The 23165-nt window shown below is 38.9% G+C and overlaps 1 protein-coding gene across 1 annotated transcript in view; it reads right to left on the bottom strand.

Moving 5' to 3' along the window:
• LOC143451952 (uncharacterized) overlaps positions 1-23165 on the bottom strand; it is a 31589-nt gene that overhangs the window by 2530 nt on the left and 5894 nt on the right. The window contains exons 2-7 of the mRNA XM_076952738.1: positions 12569-12740; positions 12046-12279; positions 10110-10210; positions 6953-7112; positions 6754-6871; positions 1628-2794 (exon numbers count right to left, since the gene is read on the bottom strand). Coding sequence (XP_076808853.1) covers positions 1628-2794; positions 6754-6871; positions 6953-7112; positions 10110-10210; positions 12046-12279; positions 12569-12643 — 1855 coding nt within the window. The 5' untranslated portion in view covers positions 12644-12740. The remainder of the gene's footprint in view (positions 1-1627; positions 2795-6753; positions 6872-6952; positions 7113-10109; positions 10211-12045; positions 12280-12568; positions 12741-23165) is intronic.

Raw genomic sequence — 23165 nt, 5'->3', positions numbered from 1 at the left:
GGAAGGGGTCGGTAACAATCGCAATATGCTTTGACGGATTCTAAGAAGCCGTCTCGTGGGAATTAGACCCCAGCTAAGTAACAAGCAGTTTCCTATTTGATTTCCGCGTCACATTTATTGCACATGTTTAGTTGACAATCGACGCATTTTACAACGCAATCAAAACAGAATCATTAATCATCATCACCAACAACCAATATTTTTGTCGTATGTTTTTCCAGAGACTGGGGTTTTGCGATCAGCGATTTCCTATGTTGATTCTTAGAGGGTGTAAGTAACGCTTAACCATGTGCTAATTGTGACAACCGTAGCACCTTATAATAAAACAAACATGATTTATACTTCAATACGTGTCAAAGTTCAAAATTTGCACAACTTTACGAAAGTTTTAACGTCCATTGTTGCTCGCGTTCGTTTTTAGCAAACAAATTGTTTAAAGGCAATATGCCAAGTGGTTAACGTTTCCGTAGCATTACTCAAGTTAACAATGCCTATTGAAGTTTTTCTTTAACGGCAGCTAGCGTTTGCAAGTTGCTAAAGTTTTCAATGGCGTATATGAAGGAAACGAAATCTAACAGGTTGGCAAACAAAGAAACGATTGCCAGTAACAAACGTGTTTGCTGAGAAATTGTGATCATGTTACAGCCTGAGCTCCCAAACTGTAGGAATTATTCTTCCGTCTTAAATGCTTCCCACAACTTACCAACTAATGGGTACTATTGCAAGCATATGAAAAATTAAGTGCCTTTTTCTTGGATGCACCAAAATATATTGCAAGCAATATCCACGAAAAAAGAACCGCTTTATGTCAAGATTCAGTCCGGAACGGAAAAAACACACAGTATTTTAAAAACGCGGAAGATATTGTGGTAGGGACAGGCGGTGTCATATTTTCGGGTGTTTTGCCAGGAAACTGCTGCAGATTGCGCGGGTTTCAGGCTTGCTTTTAGCATTTACAGGACAATTTGCGATCGGGTAAAACTTTTCCGCTTCGAACTCAACGGCATTGTTTTGTCGGGTCTCTTCGCCTACGCTTGCGCCGATTCGAAGGCCTTATTTTCCGTCAAAGAGATACCTCTTATCCGGTGTTTGTCGAACAAAGATAAGAGGAGGAAACTCCGCATTTGTCGCTATCAATTGTTCGTAAGCTAAACTACGGAAAATATAACCAAGTCTGGAAGCTCTTCCATATAAAATTATTTCCCTTCAATCAAAAACGCAAAGGTATTACTACGACACTTCGGAATCTACTTGGCTGGCAAGGCATTGTTTATCGCTTTAGAAAAGTGAAAAGTCGAATAAGGGCGAAACTAAATCATCGTGTGATTGGTTGTTTTCAATTTATGACAGCGGACGCGGCAAGTATCGTAAACAAGGAAAAGGAGTGGGATTGACGATTCTGTTGCATAATAATGAGTGAGAAGACACGCGCAACAATTGATGTGTTCATGATACAATCACAACATATTCTTCTATACGTCTGCTTATGATTCATACCATTAAGCTATCCAGACAATTATCATTATACCTCGATATTCTGATCTGAGTAGTGTATGAATTAATAACTCGAATACAATGTTACTCGCAATCCTTGAATAATTACTATAAAAGCAACAGTAAGACTTACGGGCATCTGAAATGACTGCTGGGACAGGAGATTCGTCTTCTCGGCTGCGAAAGGATGAAGAGGATGCTTTTCTGCTCTCACGATCGTTGGAGATTTGGGAATGATCCGGGAAGACAAAAGATGGAGACGTGAAGAGTGGTGCCACTTGACGCTGGAACTGCCCAAAAAATCTGGGTTGTTTCTGCAGTTCCTTGCAATTGCTGGCGAAGGATGCGAGTCTGGCTGCAAATGCTTGCTGAGGATGAATCGATTCGGAATACTGACGCTTGTACTCCAGCATCCAGTCAAGAGCGGCGGAGGCTGCTGTGGAGTTTTGGGATTCGATGCCGGATTTCGGCGAAGTTGAGCTATCCTCAGAATTTGAAGACATGTCTTTGCCTGTCGGTGATGTTGCATCTTCTATGTCCATCGAGGACTCTTCCACTTTTTGTGTACTCGGATAAGCTTTCTCCATCTTCGGGAAAACAAACACCTTCTGTTCATCATTGGTTCCTTTACTTTGAATGGAAAACTGTGGATCTTTTTGGAATCCAGACACAAATTTCTCTTGTGCTTTGTCTAAGGCCATGTTCGCGGGCGACCATATCTTGGATTTGGCCGAAGAAGAAACATCAAGACTCTGAGAACGGAAGATCCTTTCGCCTTCGAGAGTTCCATTCACTCGAGTTGGACTGTGAGAAGATTTTGGCGAGATGGGTGATTTGTCTTTAAAAGGATGTTGAGAGGCGGCATTGGAACTTATAAAGGTTAGTGGGCGATGGAGAGGAGATGGGGATCGATCGTGGGAGGATGTGGATGGGGATCCAACACTGTTACGTCGATGAGTGTCATCCGTGATGGACGTTGGCGACTCTTTAGATGGAAGATGAACAAAAGGTCGAAGTTCGGAATCTTCTGAGGAGGACGTGCGTCCGTTTTTAGTTAACCGACCCGAAGCAAAGTAAGAGAGCTGCATCTGTTCCTGGAAGTGACGAAGAGCCTCCGGAGTGCGCAGATGTGGAGGAAGAGAGGCAATATGACGAAGCAACATCTGTTGTTGATAATGTTGATAGGGGCCGTTGACCGAATCCGAGGAATGCTGAGCGCTCGCGGATGAAATATTTTCGTCCTGTCGTGGAGGAGTCACCATCTCAACTTCATCCACTTTAGCAGTGGGAGAAGAAATACCTGAAAATAAATTAGAGCTCTTTAGTTAATGCAGTGAGTTTCCGCGAAAGAAACAAACGGATGTAATAATCATGAAAAAGGACATTTCATGAATTGGGACCATTCGAGTAAGTAGACATCAGGCTTTTACCAAAAAAGTTATACAATGATATCTGCTAAGGGCATACAGCAACGCCTGCGATGATGCGCAGCGGTACATCAGCATTTGTGCAATTGGCACAAAAACGAGAGCTGGATGGTGCTTGGGACAAAAGTAGGAAACACGCAGGGTAACCCGAGCCCTCTCGTTTAGTTATCGAAACTAGTGGTTCCTTCCAAAGTTTGGGAGATTTTCGAATTATTCGTAGAACGTTTTGGGTCACCGTGTTATTAAGTGTGGTCAGATTAGTCCTGGTCAGCCCAATATCTGATGCTGATTAAAAGAAAACAAAGACTATTCCGGAAAATTTTGGTTCCAGTTAACTAACGGTGCAGGTAACGTTTTCTCGTTTCAAAGCGATAAGAACTCAGTTGAAAACAATGTAGCCTATACGATACTCAACCATTTAATCAACCAAGCAACTTAACTTTTTTACCATTTCAATCAACAATTAAGCTGAAAAATTTTCAAATTTAATTTTTAACATCTTGTTAAGACAAATTAATTTATTGTAGTTACTTTCTTCAAACGTTTTTACTGATTGTATTAACAGCAAAGTACAGAGTAAATTGATCCACTCAATACAAATCCCTTCGCAAGAATTTCTTTTCAATAAAAACAAAATGATTCAACAGGACTTGAAAAGAATCATTGTTGCAAGATTGCAACAAACATGACAATAAGAGGAAAAAAGTTGCAACAATAGTATGTCAATTAAAACCCAACGCAAACACGGCCTGCATTAAAACAATGGCAGAAATGAAAGGTAAGAATGTATATACGAGTCTTGTGACGCGTGGTGTCACTTTACCTTGCTATTTTAGGAATCCACCTCTTTTGACAAGCGTGAGAAATGAAGTATTTTGAAAGAAACAAACCTACGTGGTGGTGCACTCTAAGCAGGTTCACACTGCAAACCAAAGCAAGGTGAGACCGTGTGCTGGCAAAGATTCAAAAAAGTGGGTTTGTGAAATGAAAAATGGCACGATGAGTTAGGTGACCACAAACAACGTGCTACCAGGTGTGCAACGTACTCGCCATCGACGTAATTGTAGCGACGTTTTAACACGTTCTATGAGCTTGTTAGTTTATGTTTTGTTAGTTTTTTTAACGAAGAGTTCGGTTCAAATTACTTTTAATGATCATTTGGAAATTGCAATTTCAAACTGTAAAACAGATTATGTCTTTTAGCAAAATGAGCAGACATGCTAAAAAATAATTTCATTTTTTTGCATAAAGAAATTCAGAGTGTAAATATAAACTTTGTGCTAAAGGACGGATGAAAACGAAGGGATTTTTAAAAATCAAAATGTGTAATGATTTTTTAAGCATTTAAATTTGTTATTGTTCCGTTTACATGATATAAGTAAGAATATCCTTTTGCTGTCATGTAAACGTAGAACTATAGGGGCACAATAACTTCTGCGCCATTCAAATGTTCCTTTAACCAAGGTATGCAAATGTTCAAGTGGCAATTGAAGCTCTTATGCACAGCCAAATTAATTTGCAATAATAAATAACATTTAGGTTATAAAGAAAAGTTCTGTAAACTGTCGTTCAAATTATTTTTGTAAAACCCTAAAGACTTTTCATAAATAATAAAATTTTTAAAAGCATTGATTAAAATTAATTTTAATGAAAAGGCCACTTCAATTTTTACTTAAATTTTTTTATTTCGAATCATTTTATTTAAACTCTCCATTGAAGCACAGAACTTAATGCACAATTTATTCAAATGAAATCAAAAAATCTCAAAAAAATGGTTTGAAATTCAAGGTTTACTTTTGCCTGAGAAAGGGCAGCGCACCCGCGTCTATAACTATAATGAATAGCCTCAATTTATTTCATTCAAACAATGCAAATTAATTGGTAAGTCATAATCAATACGGAAACTAGTAAGCAAATTTGTAAGCTCCATAGTTTCTTAGAACTTAAAATAACCCGGTTAGGTCTTACGTCATCAAACTTTCCCCTTTATATTTAACATCAGTCCTATTATGCAAACCAATCAATGTGTAGAACTTGACAAAACGTAATCTTTCCTTATTTATGATAATTCAAACAGCGATTTGGATAAGGGAGTGAAAGAATTAAATTTGGAACAAGTTTATACGCACACAACTCCATGAAAAGCGCCCAAGTTGTCAACAACGATCAAACAACCTGCAATGGGTCGGCAAAAGTGTGCAGCGTTAATTTAAAGAGATGTTAATAAATTTCTGCAAAGGTTTTCGTTACTGGTGATGAAAGGAGGTATGTTATAATAATAAATAACTGATTGGTTACAATGATACCGGCATAAAAGAGTCCTAGCCTTTGAAGTAACTGCCTTGCGCCAGTTTGATCTTGAAAAATCAAGCTTAGAATGGTGAATAACGTTCACTATAGCGCAAGATTGCGTGCCTATAGCCTGTGCTGTAAGGCTCCGGAAAGTGTTCGACGACTTCCTTGCCTGTCTACAACACTTCTCGACATGATCAATGGTCTTCCAGCCGTTCCAGAAGCAAGGAAGGTCCGCGCAGGAACCCGCAATATCCCGATAATGTCTAATAATAGAGCTCTGACGTACGATTATTTAAAAAAAGCGAATTGGTCTGTGTTGATTGAAACTATTAGGTAGGGATTTCAATGCTTTAAGAATACCTTTGGATTTCAAACAAGGTGCGACTAAGGACCCATTCATAAATACGTCACCAGTGGTATTTACCATATATGGTGTTACGGGCTGTGGTTACAACTGGGAGCTTACATTCGGGTTACGGAAGGGTTATGAAAAACGAAAAAAATCCCTTCTCAATATTGCTTAACTTGCGTTGGAACATAATTATGATCCTAAATCATGTAGTACATCGAACACCGCCCTTTGTGAGCGTTATCAGGTAATTAAATGGTGGCACTGGGAGGTCAGAGAAATTTTTATCCCAAAACGGAACCTATTAAACCGCTTCCCATATAATACCAAGGCACATGTGGTACTCGATCATCAAAAAAGAATCCCTATCTTGGCAACATGAAATATATGCTGTCGTAGAATATAGGAAGCTTGTTTTAAGGCGGCGCTATACTTGTTACTATAGTTGTTATCTAATAATGCCATCTCGACTAAGGGTAAATTTCATTAACTTCTTGTTTTGTTTATAAGGCAGAGACGCAGCACACGGCAAAAAAATTGCAGGAACCAAAAGAGCATTTCAATAACAAACAAATGTATTTGATTCCTGCAATTGTATTTATCGTTCTAATTTTGTAAAAATACTTAAACGTAGGCAATAAATGGAAAATAGCAACGACTGTCGAATGCCCGAGATTCGCTATATATAGGCAAAGGTTTCATAAGCAACGACGGGTGTTACGAGCTTGTTGGAAATAATGACTCGGCTGAACAAGCTATCAAGACAAGTTCACAAGCTTATGACAGCCCTTTGACACGAAAGCGACCTGGCGGCGAGCCTTTAATTGCCCCTGGTTTCAAATCTTGTCACGCAAGGCAAGGATTCTGGTAGAAAATCACATCAATCCGCGTAAATCAGATCAATCTTTTAAAGGTTACGCTATGTTGTCAAGGAAAGTTATTATGTACGGTTTCATGATGATTTTCGCAAACATTCTTCGCGTCAGCAAAGTCCAATATATCGTCAACGTTGCAAGGAAAACGTGTCGTGAATTTTTTATTTCATTCGTTGGAGAGAGAAAAAAAATCAAAAATCGTTTCATTTGTTTCGATTTGAAATCATAAAAAAATTATCCTGCATATAACTGAATAACTAAATTATAAAGCATAAACAATGGTTGAAAAAACATCTTACAATAAGTGTATTACCTCGATCAACGGCGTCATCATCACTATCGCGTCCGTCGCCACATCGATTACGCGGTGACCACGTCATGCGATTTTCCTTTTTCAGTCGACGTCTCGCGTTGGCAAACCAGGTTGATACCTGCAATGCAAGCGATTGAAGCGTCACTTCGAATTTCACACCTGTTCATCCGCCAAAGTATTAGATTGAACTTTGCTTTACCTGAGTGAGCGTCATTTTCGAGACAATAGCCAACATTATTTTCTCTCCCTTAGTAGGATAAGGATTCTTTCTATGCTCGTTTAACCAGGTTTTAAGGGTCGAAGTCGTCTCACGTGTCGCGTTTTTGCGTCTCGCGGTCTCCAAAGCAAGAGGGGCGTACCTGGAGAAAACAATGCATCAAACATCATAGTACAGTACGGACATATGAGCGATGGCAATAAAGTGAGTTAGCACTTGGAAGCATGTGCAGGGATAGAACTTGGAAGCATGTGCACTGGTAGCCATACCGCTTGAATTTATTGAAAATTCCTTAGTTATGTATCGCCTTGATGCTTTGTGTAATATTCTTGTGTCGTGTGTAAGAAGAAAGAACATCAGAAGCAATCACCGCAAAAGCCCCATCTATTACATAGCACGAGCCTTAAAGTAGTATTTCTACAGGTTTTGACCTTTCAATAAAAGGCTAATTTAATGCAACAAGTATAGGCAAAATTCCTTTTTCTCACAAGATCGACGCACACAACAAAGTGGAAACGGTATGACTAACTCGGCAGTGCCACTCCATTGTGTTTTGCATATCCGATTGTTTCGACCGACGACCCTCGCCAACCCACATTCACATGCACCCCTACCATGTTGCGTGTGCACATATCTACCATGACGTCATCAATGGTTAAATATTCGTGATGAAAAGAGCGCTTTTAAAGATTTGTTTCCAAGATGAATCAGCCTTCATAAGGAATAAGGAAACATGATTTACATGATCGATATATGCGACCGAAATCATAACTATTTCAGAGGGTAATTGAAAAGTAATACCGAGCGCGAGTATTGTGCAAGCGTATACAGCAAAAGGAAAATGGGAGTTCCGAAAGTCACACAAAATAATGAAGCTTGGAAAAAAGGACTCACAATACAAGGCCGTCAGCACAAAAGAATAAACATCTTATCTCTACCGTCCAAAGATTACAAAAATAGCTGTAACCGCTACACATCCCACAATTGTTTCAGCAACACCATTTCATAACAAATTCGAGCCACACTGAATGTGTACAACAGGGATGGTGCGGTTCTATGTTTTGCGGAAACACGACCGTGTCATACGAACACACGACGTGAGGCATCTTATGTCGCTTCCCCTTGATTTAATAATAGACGCGACTACTCGTGTTCTTTCTATACGCAACCGATCCATGCATTATAACGATGCGACAACGAACAGTTTTCTTCTTGAAACTTGCCATACTAACTTTGACTTATTAAAAAACATATTATTTCATACATTGCTAGCAGTAGTGCTATTTGGAAAATGTTAAACACAATCCAATAGAATTATGTCTGCGTCATGGCCTTATTAAGCGCGGGGACGAATAGCTTTGTATTTCAGCAACAGCGCGAGTGCTTGATTTTGCGTTGAAGCGTAAGCAAAATATTAAGCAAAACACAAGAAATTAAATGACTTCTTATAAAATAAGTCGGCCTAAATAGATTCATCTAGGCTTATTGGTAAAAAATTCCATGTAATCAATATGTGTGAAGTGCAGTTGTATTTAGAAGGGTCCTAATCCCTTAAAGATTTGTTTTCAAAATGAGCCTACGCCTCCTGACCGCTTTGCGACCCGAGTGCAACTCTGGAATTACATAACGTTACGAGGCCGCCCAACACGGGAAGTTGCCTTTACATGGCACTTGACAACACATTAGTTGGTAAGTTGCTGCTTCCTACAAGCTAATTATTGGCTCGTCCTTAACACCCAATAACAAGTTGTTCAGGTCAGCAGAGCGCGATAATTTGTGCGATGGACAACTTCTGTTACTGGCGATGTAAACATGCCACCCCGCACCCCTCCAAGTATGACAGTCCTACCCAACTATTGGCGATTGTGAGCGCGATGCAAATCTTTTTACAACAACAAACTCGGTTTATTGAGATGTCAGTTATGGTCACAGCAGCAGAGGTAAATTAGCTTTGTGAAAGTTAAGCGGTGCTAGGGTCGATCAGTTTGTTATATTTTTGTTAACTTTACACCCCTTACTAATAAACCCCTCGCAGGGACCACCCCTGTGGCCTGGACGAAGTGAGAAAATCTGTCAAAATGTGGTAATTAAGCGAACAAGTCATGAAATCGTAGAAGTAACGGCCACAAGCAGCTATAGCTTTCCATATAGGTTTATTAAGTGACCATGTTACGTCAATATCCCTTAACGGTTCAAGGTCAAGTGGTGAGTATAAATGACACGGGGTGCACTAACCCAAACTGGCACTTAAAATGTGAGTAGAATGTAACCGATCTGTCGCAAAAATGTCAAACCTTTCGGGTCACGGCTACGTTTACCTATAAAGCTCAAGTATGAGTTTTGTTGCTACTTGTGCATGCTTACATGGAGGCAATGAACGTAAAACATCGTTTAACACATGTTTTTACAAATCAAGCAAAATACCCAAAAGCCACATCAATCACGCAAAACCAAAAATCTCTCTAAAACCAGTTCTGGAGTGATCGTACGCTAATACACAAAAAGAGTTTTTGGATACAAAGACCACGGCTTCGTCCAGAAATATAACTAATTGTAATTGGGTATCGCTTAAAATGTTGAACAAAGCGTTTTTCAAAAACGTTGGAACAAAATGTAGAATATTCAGGTTATGGTTTGAGAGTGACAACAACAGGCAACGTTAAACTTTGGCTTCCTATACATGTGCTGCGTTATGCTGTTTTTGTATTATACCACATTGCCACAGCTTCTTGAATAGGCACACCGGCGCTACAATTTACTGGTGGCAAGCGATTACATAATATGTCTGTGCCATAACTACAGAGCTAAAACCGACGTCGATTGCTGACCAAAATTGCTCTAATGCTTGTGAATGAAAAGTCTAATACTCTAATAGGAACTAATTGAATTTAAGCTATGAAAACATTTTCAAATGTTCATAAACAGTTGAAAAACTAAAACAATATTTCCAAACACAAAGATTAAAGATGATGAAAAGATGAAAGATTACCCGTACGTTTTCTCAAACGTACAGTCTCAAATAGAAAGTTAATGTGAGTTAATGTGTTTGAGTTGTAAGTACATAAGTGAAGGCGAATGACCAAACAAGGGTTTTACAGTTTTCCGGTAAACATTACCAAAAAACGTAAAAATTTCTTACCCTCCTTGATAAACAAGTGACGCAAGGGCCGGATCATAAGGATAAAGATGCGGGGGTGCACATCTCCACGCTGCTGGAATCTCCTTTGGGTCCATTCGGCTCTGAGAGCACAAACAAAAAACGGTGAAATTATGTCGCGTATTTAGCCTCCTTGTATTGTTGTATTGGAACTGGATTGCTTGGATTATTTTGTTTATATTGATTTAAGTTAGTTCTGGCAGTTTTTTAGACGACCAGGCGCGCAATAAGATACAAGAATATTTTTAAATTCAACACTAAAAATTTGGGCCTAACGTGTTACGTAGTAAAAGAAAAGTGTCGGTTGCTTAATGCAAGGGTTTAAAATTGTGCTGAAACAAAACTGGTATAGCTTCCAGTAGATTAAGACAAATCCTGGATCAGACCTATTATTCCATTGCCAGTGTGAAAATGGCGAATGCTTTCGAGCCTCGATTCGAGACAAGTGGCCAATTAAATTTACTAGCTTTCCTGTGCAATCAAACTGGCTTCGAGACGTAGAACAAAATGCCATTTTGTGCCACATGGCGGTCCTTGATAACTTTTTAAAGTTTATATTTTTGAGACCAAGGCGCATTTATTAGGCTTGTGTAAAAATGGAAATCAGACGTCTTCCCCTAATTATTGATCGTTCAAGCCCAATGACGTAAATCGCGCTTTTGTATAATTGTTTGTTTCATCATAAAGATAGCTGTTATTATGTGTTGACCTTTTCTAGAAAGCCGGACTAAATCAAACAGCGCTTATCATGGAGGGTTTTCAATCTGATAGAGAACAGGTTAAGAATAGTGGTTATTTTCGTTTTAATCAACTTAGGACAAGGTCAGATAAGAGCCAAAAACGATATTTTTGTACATGGTTCATTCCACAATCTGTTACGTTTTTTTAGAGCACAATAAGCAACATACGTGACACGCATTAAGCGTGTTTATATTTGATACGCGGATGCCAAGCGAACCGTTTAAAACATACAGAGTCCTGATTATGAGTAAGCAATATGTCATTACTAAATCTTTGTCAATACTAATGATGATAAGAATGACTACATACGCGAATAGCAGTCCAAACCACAAAAAATCCTAAACGTCTATCAAGCTGTCAAATGTTTTGTCAAATTTTCCAAATTGGCATTAATACATGCGAAGTTGGGTGGAGAAAATTAACTAAACCAGTAGGTTGTTCGTGTTATGCAATGTGTTATATATAAAAGTATCTGTTTATGCGACATGCGCCCACATTTAAGTCCATATTATTGCTACTTTTGGCCAGGCACTAATCACGTAACTTTTCAAATATTCGCAACATTTCAAACTACGCAAAGCTGTGTCCGTATGGTCCTTCTATTACCGTCATTCGCGTTCGCTCGGTATTAACATATAATTGCTTGCATTATCTAAGGACAGAGTGTGATAGGATTAATCCTCGCCTTCTTTTTATCAACAAAGAGCGGCCGGTAATCTCTGCTGACTGTTGAGTCAACTTAACGTCGAGAGGCAAGCACAGTTGTCGCCTAGTAATTATACTTCACGTTTGTGGCTGCTGTATGCTGTTTGCGTTGTGACTTACGCTAACATATACAAGAGCAAAGACTTACTGCAACGACGAAATCGGTGACGTAATAAACAGCTTTGATAATTTCGTCCCTTACGGCCTCAAATAATGTCACCACGTTGTTTTCAGTTGTAAAAGAAGGGCAAGTAAAAATACTAATAAAAATTTTTGAGTGTTTTTATTTTCCATTGCAACTTGCAAATGGTAAGAATTATACGTTTATGTTGTTGTAAGGATAGTTGAATTTAAAAGGCGATATGCAAAAAGTTAAACGTTTAAAACTGAAGTAATCGTATATTCGAATCAAAACATAAACAAAATTTTATTATAACAATTTACTGGCTATGAAACAGAACAAAACGCATACCAAAGTTGTTTGCAGAGTGGCGAGATCTATTCCCGGAGGCAAGCCTGGATAAAGTGACGATATCCCATTCCCGACCGAAGTTGTCGTGTTGCTGTATGGCAAGCCGTAGAGAGCCGACGCAAGGTCGGGCATACGTGGGGAGAAATTGCGAGCATCTGCCATAAATGGAAAGGCGTTTCCCGGCGCACGGGGCCCAGATTGACTCGATCTAGCATCAGTTTCAGCGCCGTTCGCCTGAAAGGTGTGATAAAATGCCCGTGAGGTATACTCCCATGCCCATGGCAACGTCACACAAAAATGTTTGACGAAAATGTAAAAAAATTAACATTAACTCAAAATATGCAATATATTTAAATGAAACAACTAATTAAAATATTACAATCAATTACGTAAACATAATTATAAACCACGTTAATGAAAAACAAGCAAAACGGCAAAATTCAACAAAAATATAACCAAAAAAAATTCAACGTTAATACTGCAGTCAATAACTATTGCTAACCAACGACTATGAATCATTTACCGGTGAAGTAGTTACCATGGCCCGTCTTGCAAGACCGTTGTTGTGTGGAAATGGTGGATAGGACAAGTAAGACATTTTCGCGGTTAATTATGAACTTGATCAGGAAATAAGACTAGGACGGTTAACTTACTAAATTTCGCTTACAATAAAAGCATCACAAAGCACCCTAAATCTGCAAAGAACAGTTATGAAAATTGTATACGGTGTTAATAAAATAGTGTTTTAAGATCACACTTACATTTGCAAATACTTTCAAAGTCGACCAATGTTAAGTTCTGGGTAAAAATTGCTATTTTGAACTTTATATGGCAAACAACATTTCAACATTGTTGAAATAAGCTGAAATGGGTATAAAGCATTTTTCATTTTCAATTTGCAACACAAAAAAACGACGACATTAAGACTCTTCTCGCCACACATACTATAAAAACAACAAATCTGACTGCGTGTAAACAAGTAACTGTCCAAATGCTAATCGCTACTAGTTAGCCGTTGTACCATTGTCAATATTACCGCGGCTATACCAAGCTGATACTTTGAGAGAAACCCTGTTTATTAAGCCGACCACGCAAAAACAGCACCTGCTTAATCTGGCTAAGGAAGACCTGCATATCAATCGCTTGTCGATTCGGACAGCGAGAAAATGCCCACGACGATTTAATAAATGGTTGTCGACATACTTCCACAGACAAAAGCAACTACGTTAGATGCGCTGCGTTTTTCTTTTTCCAGCAAGGCGACCTCGCATACAATGGCTTTGCGGCGTCGTGCTATGGCGCAAACGGCAAGGCGCACTTGCATGGAAACGAGACTGCGTTTTACGTAATACAAGCTTCTTGGCTCACGTAACAATGGGATGGCCTGCTGCCTGACGCTTTTTTATCGTTATGACAACTCTTATGGATATATTTCTTTAACTTTATTGACTTGTTTGTCTCTTTGTATAGTGTACTGAAAAATAGAAACATTTCAACAAAATATTGTAGTTTTGAACTACATACACTTGTAATTTTGGCTCATAATTTTATAATTATAAAATTTAATCTGTCTGTTTAAACCTCATTCCGCAATAGTAATATATAAAGAACTACTCATAAAGAATTTATGGGTTAATTCTGTTGAAAAATCTCACTTTCACAATTCAAAAACAACTGCTCAAACACTCAAACAAAAAATCTTTCCAATAAGTTACAATTCAAAGCAGCAATTCAACGTCCGTAATCAACGTTGAGTACAGTAGCAGCGTGAGAGAGCACGTACTAAGCTTCAAATTACAAATTACGCATAGCACAGCCACGCTATTTCCTATGATATTTTCGCAATCATCGACAGGCTTCCGACACAACATTGCCGCTAACGCGTTTTTAAAGTTACCGAATAGTTTGCGAACAGCCCATTGAGCATCGTATAGTTGATGTTTGGCAACTTCGTATACAAGAATTTGTAAAAATTTACTTGAGGAGCAAAATTTACTATCCTTGCCGCAACAATACACGTGAGGTAGCCTGCCTTGGGTAGCACCAAATCCGGGTTCTACAAATGCATCTCCACATTACCACAGCAATTTTAACTCACTATAATAAACATAGGAATATAAAAATGAATTTTCGCTGGAAACAGCGTCTAATGGCAACATACACAGCGTGCATTAAACCAAAGAGCAAAATATTAGGCGTTCATAGAAGGCAGAACGGTTTCCGCAAACGCTGGTTAATTCGTCATTTCCTTTGAAACCTTCGAACATAATTAACAACATTACATGCATGTACAGGCGACGTATCGACAGTTATGCAACGAGGGTACGCCACCAGCACTGGTGATTACTAATCACTGCAGCACAAAGGGCTCCGGTCTTCGTATTCGCCATGGGCCTCCGCCTCGTACCGGAAAAAGTTACGTGAATATTCTGTTTCACAGTTTCCTTTGTGCCAGCTACGGCAGGTTTTGTAAATTTAGGCAAGTGTTACATAAACATTTATGTTTTCACATCGTAAATAAACAAATAATGGGACACAGACATGTGAAAATAACATATGTTGTGTATACTGTATACACAAATTTGTATCAAACTGGATATTAAACCTGTTCGCTAGCAATGCTTCGTAAGGTAATATAACGTAAATTATTGTAACGCTTGTAATGTAATGCTTCGCAAAAGCATTTCAACAGTTTTCCTGTGATCTCGTCGAAAACTAACAGAAAATGCAGTCTCGCACTTGCCTGGCAGCATAGTGTACATGTAACTCGCTCAAAATCACTGGTATCTTCATGATCAAAAATTGCCGATACTTTCATATTTCCAAACGCCGACAGCTTAACATTACTTCATAAACCGCACCTCTGTTAACTGTACTTTCAGTATTTCGCTCTTGTGGGCTCGGCGTAGCCTACTCCTACGTGCAAACTATTGCTGCTCTAAACGGCCAGGATCTCGGCTGGCTGGGACGCCAAATGAGCAAGATAACGTTATGTGCCAGTGCTGCACTATTCAACGGATGTATAAACCGTATCTGCATCGCCATAAACGCTCGATGCCGCCATGTAAAGGAAGCGGTTATGTTGTTATTTACGAGGACCGTAGTCGTTTTGAGCGACACGATGTAGGCGGTAGGAGGAACATCGTGTTATAAGCGACAGGGCGAAAGGAAACTTCGTGACTCGCCTAACTGTGATGAAGTTTTCGCAGCCAGGTCGAATCGTGAGCTACGACTGCTAGCGCTTGCTGGTGATCTACGAGATCTAAGCCAGAAGGAAATTCGTATGTGCACGTTCGAAGCGCAAATACGTTAACATCAACTAACGCAACATGCACCGCCTGCAATCAACACAGGTATTAGGAGATCAATGGCCTTAAAGATGCACTGTCGCTGTGAGTGCTTATATACGCTACTGGTCGCTGCCGTCGTCTTTGTGGTTACGTTTTGTTGTTGGTAATTTCCGGTATATGTTTGTGCAAAATCTGATGTTGTGTTAAGTTATAGCTCTGTCTTAATACAATTGCCAGAAATAGTCGACTAACATGAAAGTCAGTAAAAACCAAGTGACAAGATTATAACTGTAAGGTCATAACAAGAGATATGAAATTGACATTCATCAAAAACCCGCATGATTTAGCAGTAATGAAGGCACAACAAACTTGACCACGTCACAATATTCCTCACATGCTGAGTAGCCTATTTACCAAGCGATACTTTTGCAAACTATCTGGGTCATTAGGTAAACGACTTTGCTACCATCAACCACTCAATAATCCATTAAACATTGAATTTTTCCCTGTAGTTAAGCCAAAGGTAAATTTCGCGACACGCGGTTTCCCATATTTTGTCATACTCCAAATAAGAAAGAACAAACTGTCCACGGCGGTAATCTAAAACGGTTTAGTCCAGAAATCTGAGGTATTATCCGGATCGTGTATACGGGATTAGCTGTAACCGCCGTAACCCGAACCACCGGTTAAAATTGCATTCCTACGATGACAGCTATGTATTCCGAGATAGGCAAGAAATACACACGGTCTGGACAAATCAACAAGGGCTAAATGATTCAGGCCACTTTCAAACTAATCTGAACTTTACGCATTTTTGGTTCTGTCCAGGAAACCTCGGTCGTGAAGGAATGGCACCGTCTGTGACCAAAACCAGTGTAACAAATCTACACTCTATGACGACTCAAGAGTCAAAATATCTCGGGGTGTTTGTCACCGGGGCCTTTTATTGCGTCGATGGCACTGGAAGGACAAACTTGTTTGTGTCTACAAGGTACACTGAGACCACAAAATTCAATCTAGCATAACCGTACGAGTTTTAGATGTCAGTTAAAACGTATTAGCAACGAGTAAAGCCTAAGGTTTCTCATCAAGAAAAGAAAAACGACACGTTTTAGCCAGGCATGTAACAAGAGCAAGGAGGGCTTTCTTACAATTAAAACTCGTTGTTTTTAAGTAAACTGAAACTGATCTGTCGTTACCGAGGTGCGAATTTTCGCAGTAAAAGCATATATTTTAACACGCTTGTCTGGGCCAAAGACGGGTTAAGTAAACACGTTGTAGTTGGTGTTTCTTCCTGGGTCTGAGTGAAAAAACTTTATAGGTATCATTTTAGCAAAGTTGTCCAGAAAAAAGAAAGTTGCGTTTGAAAAAAATCACGACAGACAAACAATAACAGAGATGTTATTGATTATATCAATTACTGTAACATCTGTCTCAAGAAGACAATCAACAAAAAAAGCTACAGCTATCAAGTATACAGCAATGGTAGTACCACACCTCATAAGGTGATGAGTTGTAAAACATGGAACACCTTCATGCAACTCCATTACTAAATTATAATTGTGCAAGAAGAATGAATCCGCTAGGTATCGCTATGGCTTCGTGAAGTGGCACTCATCGTGACGACATAAATAATAAGTGACGGTGATTTGCGATAGCGACAGCGCAAAAAAAGCCATACGACTTTTTTGTGAAGAAGTAAGTGGTAACTGCTTTCAAAATTTTGATAGTAGATAACAAAGTACTAAATAATTCAATATTCTACAATAATTAATGGAAGCTATAATAAAATGGCAAAACAATTCTTAAAATTACACCTATTCTAATACGCATATACAAAATACTGCAAACACCAGAGGAAATTTCGTAATTCACAGTTTAAATATTAATCGGGAGTGCAAAAATAAGACCGAAATAGCGCAAATAGTTTGGGTTTGTGTCAGGCGTTAACTATTGACTATACTGGTGATAATGTACGTGATGTTAGGGCAAACGAACGAGCTTAAAATGTGTTATGTTCGTTCAACTAATCGTGCCAATGACAAAGACCATCATCACCAGCTAGTATGGTTCATGTACTGTCAAACAAGAGCATCGATTCATCATTCTCCTTGAAGGGAAAAAAATTGCTAAAAGAACAAGCGGTTCGCCTTAAAATTATTGTTAGCTTTTTGCCCATGAATGAATAGAAAAGTATAACAAGCGCGTTACGCTTTCCGAAGTTTGACAATTTCAATATTGCTCGAACGATTATGTCGCGGAAATCGTTGTAGTCGACCATATAGAATTTGTGTGACCCCATACACTCCACACAGCCTTTCACAAATGTAAGACAAACAACCGTCAAGTTTTTAAAAGTTGCGTAATCAGTATTTAGTGCGTTTAGTACTTGAGTCACCAAACAATTAGCACACGAAACAAAATGTGTATTTTCTCGGTCTACCTACATCAAATTGAGTGGGAAAAAGGCCAGAAATTCCGACGCCTAGTTACACACAAATGACAAAGGTCTAGCTACCGTTAATTACACTTTGGTTAAACTGGCTTTGTCAAAGTAGGATGTTGGTTTTGAAGGCGGTTTGCCTTTGTTGTACTCGTAGTAACGTAGCTTTGGCAACGCGTAAGTTAACACGGAGGTTACTGCGCATCACCTATTAACCAGATAAGGGATAAAAATGTGCTTTTTTACCCCAAAACTGTTAACATTTGTTTTGAAGGGGTGTAAATGCTTTGATAGACGAAACCTACACCTATCTATCGTCGAAAAGGTATTGCTAAAAACGCAAACGACTAACGTTAAAAGCAAAAAGTTGAATAATCTTTGCTGTGACATACTCTCTGTCATGGATCTCGGCTACGTGAAGAAACCTTTCCAATCGTGCGTACCATGATGACAAAACACTGATAAATGTTCGGGCTAAATATATGATTATTTATTAGCGTCGTATTGCAGGGAACTCGGTGAACTAGACTTAAGCTTTTTTGCAAATCAACCCAAATCTTAACCCTATTCTATAAACATACGGTTTATGGAGAAAAAAGGATAAAAAAGAAAAGACAATGTCGTTGTGTGTGAAACAGCAATTGGCAATAAGATGAATTAAAGATCATAATTTATAACATACTCGAAAACCGTTGATTTCATTCAGTATACTTTTATAACGACGTCATTGCGTACTGCGCCATAAAACCCTCAGTCGTATGATATTGTGAGAGTCAGGACCGACGGTAGGTTTTATCATAGGAATCTCACTAACGGGCACCCGATGTTAACGTGCAAACAGGCGACACTTCGATTTTATTCTGTTTATGCGTTTCACCTTTAAACGTAAGGTTTCTGATGGTCTGCTCAGTGAGTATGCAGAGTTAATATTAAATTGGTCGTAACTTGACAGCGCCTCGCTTGAAAACAATTTCCGTGGCCCGGAAAAACGAAAACGTGTTTCCGCGTTTCAACAGCAGTGCATTTTCGTCAGAGGAAAGCTATCGGAAGTGATTCTGACGTATACAGAGATCAAAAGCTAGAGTTCAATTTCAGGCTTGTTTATGCGAGCGATATACAAAATGGTAACCACGTTTGTAATCCAGACATACAGAAAGGAAGGGTTCAAGGTCTGTGGAGCGAGACGGGTCCAGATAATGCACGAGACGTATGGCGTGCGCCGCTGACTGTTTATAAAAACACTGCAGCAATTTGATGAATTATAAATGGCATTAAGCATTAACGTCGAATTACACGAGGCAGTGATGTTATGACTAAATAACAGCTTGTCATTGAATTATTCAATACAAGTTGGTCAGACGCGAAAAATATTTATTCGAAGGCTGCCCGGAAAGGCAATACCTGAAGCGATTAACGAATCTTTGTTGTCCCAGTGAAGAATTTTCGTTTAAATTTCGCAGAATTTTAAAGCGCTGTCATGAAGATCCGATTCGGTCCAAACAAGTTACGTCTTCCTCAGGTCAAGACAGACCATATTCCTGTGATATAAATTCAACTGAGCAAACTGTTTTCGGCCATTTTTCTTTGGACAATGTGACATTCTCCAGAAAGCTATAACACAAATACATGATACAGAGGCCTGCCAATTAAAAGTTATACCAACACTGAATAAAATGACGTCAGAACCACGTCATCACGAGCTGCTGGTTACGGGTCCCAACCAAAGCAGAGAGAAAAGGAGTAAACAAGAGGTGAATCAGCAATCTAACAAGGAAAAACACGCGTACCTACGCCCTGGTAGGCTTGAAAACCCTCAGCGTCCGCAAGGATCCCACAAAAGCTGGTATGAACAAACCTATGTTTTGTATACACGGAGGTTATAGGTAAATTGATACGTCGGTACATGACATACGAATTACGGCAACATTCTCGGCGACAAGGGAGAACAAATTTTCATTTCACGTCAAAGGGGGTCAGACAAGACAATTTTACATGAGTCGTTAATTGAACAGCGTTCGTGTGTCTGTCATCCAAGCGTTGTATTTTCAATCGACAACAACAGCCAGAAACAATTATGATTATGACAGCAACTGTGGAAAATCGATATTGTAAATAACATATTTGGGACACGTGATCAGGTACACGTAAGCAACAATCTAAACACGGTTACCATTTACGCCAGGGCTGTCCAACCTGCGGCCCGCCTGAGATTTTTGTGCGGCCCGCTAGTCATTTTCACTCCAAAAGTATGTACTTTATGTACCCATTTTTCTTGAAATTTAATAGGTTTTGCGGCCCATTCAATTATTTCAAGTGACAATGCGGCCCACTATAATAAAAGGTTGGACATCCCTGATTTACGCAGTCATACTACCAAAAATAGAACAACCTTCCACCGTTGAAAACTTTTGAGTAAACCAGCGTTTACGTTCACAAGTAAAGTTGATAATAAATAAATAAAGATTTCCTCAATCGATAATAATAACTTGGAAACAACGTACAATAAGAAAAAAGACTTGACCAATGTTTTGTCTAAAACTTGAGCCTATAGAGCATTATATTGATGTTTTGTGATATAGATAACAATTACATGCTTGTATCAGGGAACTGCATTGTTGACATTTTCTAGGATATATGCTTGATGGCTATTACAGCTGGTTCCGAGACAAAACAACTGATAATTGAAATTTATTTTGTGTTTGATAAATAGAACACAGGAATCCCGACTAGTGTTATTTGTTTCAAGTTAGCGCTTCTAATAAATACATTCATTTTATAAGAAAACTTCTCTTTCCATTAATTTGCCGCACAGGTAATGTTAACATCATTTTACCTTCTCATATAATGGTTACCAGTCAAACGGTCGGTCAATTAACAATAAAGTAAACACGATAATTACACAGGTACACCGTTTGGAAGTGGATTGGGTCCAAAGAAAAAAGAAACGACCCTAAAGATAAAACCAATTTCCAAACCGAAATAGCCACGGAGCTATTTCCAACACGAAATCCTACACCCTATGCCAATACTGGCCTCCTTTCCTTGTCTTTTATACACAGTGTTTAGTCGTGATGGCAATTACAGGATAGCGGTATGTCGCTACAATCGCGTTCAACTCTCAGATTTCGCTTGTGCGTTTGATACCGACTATCGCCAGCTTGTAATCAAGCGGAATAGGCTTTGTTGTTACATCAATAAGCTGGTACAAATACTAAGAAAGTGGATACATGTACAGATGTATCAGCACCCCCTAGGCCGACACACATCAATATCATTTGAGCTCCTAGAAGCAGAAACTTTTCTTGTATCGTCGTGTTGTACAAGCGAAACCTTACACCGGGGTAATAGGCGAGAGAATAGAGCCGTTACAAGAGTAACATGGACGAACACAATAGCGGCGCAATCGTAGATAGGTGGTGGTTATTGTTTCAGACATGTAGCGGTCCAACTTACATGTTTTGAGCTTTTGTCTACTTGGAATACGATGTGCCATTCCTTTAACTTGCGAGTTCACATGGGATTTCAATTCCTGAGGTGGTTAAAGATAACAAAGACAAAACTAGGATATAAACACAAGGTTTTTAATCAACATCAACCACAACAATCGAAACGCTGTAATTGAGTAAAATGTATAAAATTCACAATAATTTTTGTTGTAGAAGCCCTAAAAAGGATTGTACAAATATCAACCTGTCAATCCTCAATTCAATTAGACTCGTGTCGCTTTGAGAAAACAGAGAAAGGATTTCATGTAAGTTCAGGCAATAAGGTTGATTCAAAAAAGCTTTAGCATGGCGGACACAACGTGGACAAGAAAACTCACTTTTCAGATTACTTGACCACTCCTAATCGCGCGCCGTTTATAAAAAAAACAAGCTAACAAGCTTTTGTTTAATATTACAGAACTAAAAAGCTTCTCAAACTCTATTAGATAATCAGGACAAAGCATGCCGAAAAGAATCAATAAAGCTTACAGTCAATACTTGACAACCATTCAATTAAACCCGCTGTATTTGACAACAGTTAATGAAATATAGTGCAGATTTAATACGTTCAATCGAAAAGTTTGTTTAGTTTTAAATGAAAAACGTTAATTTAATTGAACTGTAATATAGTTACAACACAACAAACCTTAACCAAATATCTTGGTTGTTTTAAACAATTTCTCTGTTTCCAACAACGCCCAAATGTGAAAGTTAAGCATTCAAATGACTCATAAATTTACCATTTCATTATTTACAACTATGAAGTAATTCTTTTACCACATTGAAAAGAAAACCAAAGAAGTCGACAAACAAGCTAATCCCTTCAGGGGGACGTAGAAGTCTCACGATCTGCAATCGCGTAAGACCAAACCAAGCCAAAAAACTCACAAATCCCATTAAACAGCTGTAAGCATGAAAGCTTGGTGTGATGCTTATCCTCATACAGATATAAACAGTACCGCAAACTCAAAGATTTAAATCGAGAATGTTGATAAGAAAAGATTGGCCAGATACTCCCGGGAGGATTTCTTCTCCAATTGATGACGGATGCTACTTCCACGTCATCCAGCGTGGGGTGATGATGTCAATTATATTACCCATCTAAACAGGATGTGTTTACATTAACTGCAGGCGTCGTGTTTACGCAGAAATTTGCGACTTTCTCCTGAGGATACTACGTAGTATCTAGTATACGTAGATACTCTATTTCGGAAGGTGAGAGCTTCTTTACATTAGGCAAAAACATTTGATATGTGACTATTTTTAAGTAGAAGACAAGTGCAGGACCTTGCGTAGAAACTCTAACAAAGTTGGGACACCATAAAAACTTCCTGAATTTGTGTAGGGTGAGAGAAAACGAGGGAGAAAGGTGTAAAAAAAGACAAAGATTTGAGACCTATAAACCATTGTTTTTGTTTAAGACAGCACCACTCAAGCTAGCCTCACTCAAACTATACGTTAAAAGGATTGTTAATTTAATATTTCGTCACTGCTCGAATAAGTTGATGCGATTAATACGAAACTTAAGCGTTCTTGCAATCCGCATCGACACGCTTTGAAGGTAAAAAGGTCAACGTTTGATGATGAGAGGCGTTGTTTAACCACGACTACGGTATTGAGAGCGAGGTCAATGAAGAGGCCATTCTTTGATAAAGCAGACTTAGACACAAAACTACAAATTGCTCAATGAAACATGAATCGTTCCAGACCTGTGGAAATTGGCATGCCACGGCGCTCTCGCACGCACGCTCTTTTCCCATCGGTGCGCAAGCATTGCGTCTCCTATATTTCGTGGAGTTTCAGCTATTTGGTGATGTTACTTTCAGAGTACACACGTGCTTAACTGGAGAGATCGCGAATTGAAATTATTAGCACATGACCTTTTTCATAAACGCAAGTCAC

The sequence above is a fragment of the Clavelina lepadiformis genome, chromosome 4 (genome assembly GCF_947623445.1).
Source record: "Clavelina lepadiformis chromosome 4, kaClaLepa1.1, whole genome shotgun sequence".
NCBI lineage: Eukaryota > Metazoa > Chordata > Ascidiacea > Aplousobranchia > Clavelinidae > Clavelina > Clavelina lepadiformis.
The sequence above is the reverse complement of the archived record's forward strand: the minus strand, read 5'-3'. Positions and strand labels throughout refer to the sequence as shown.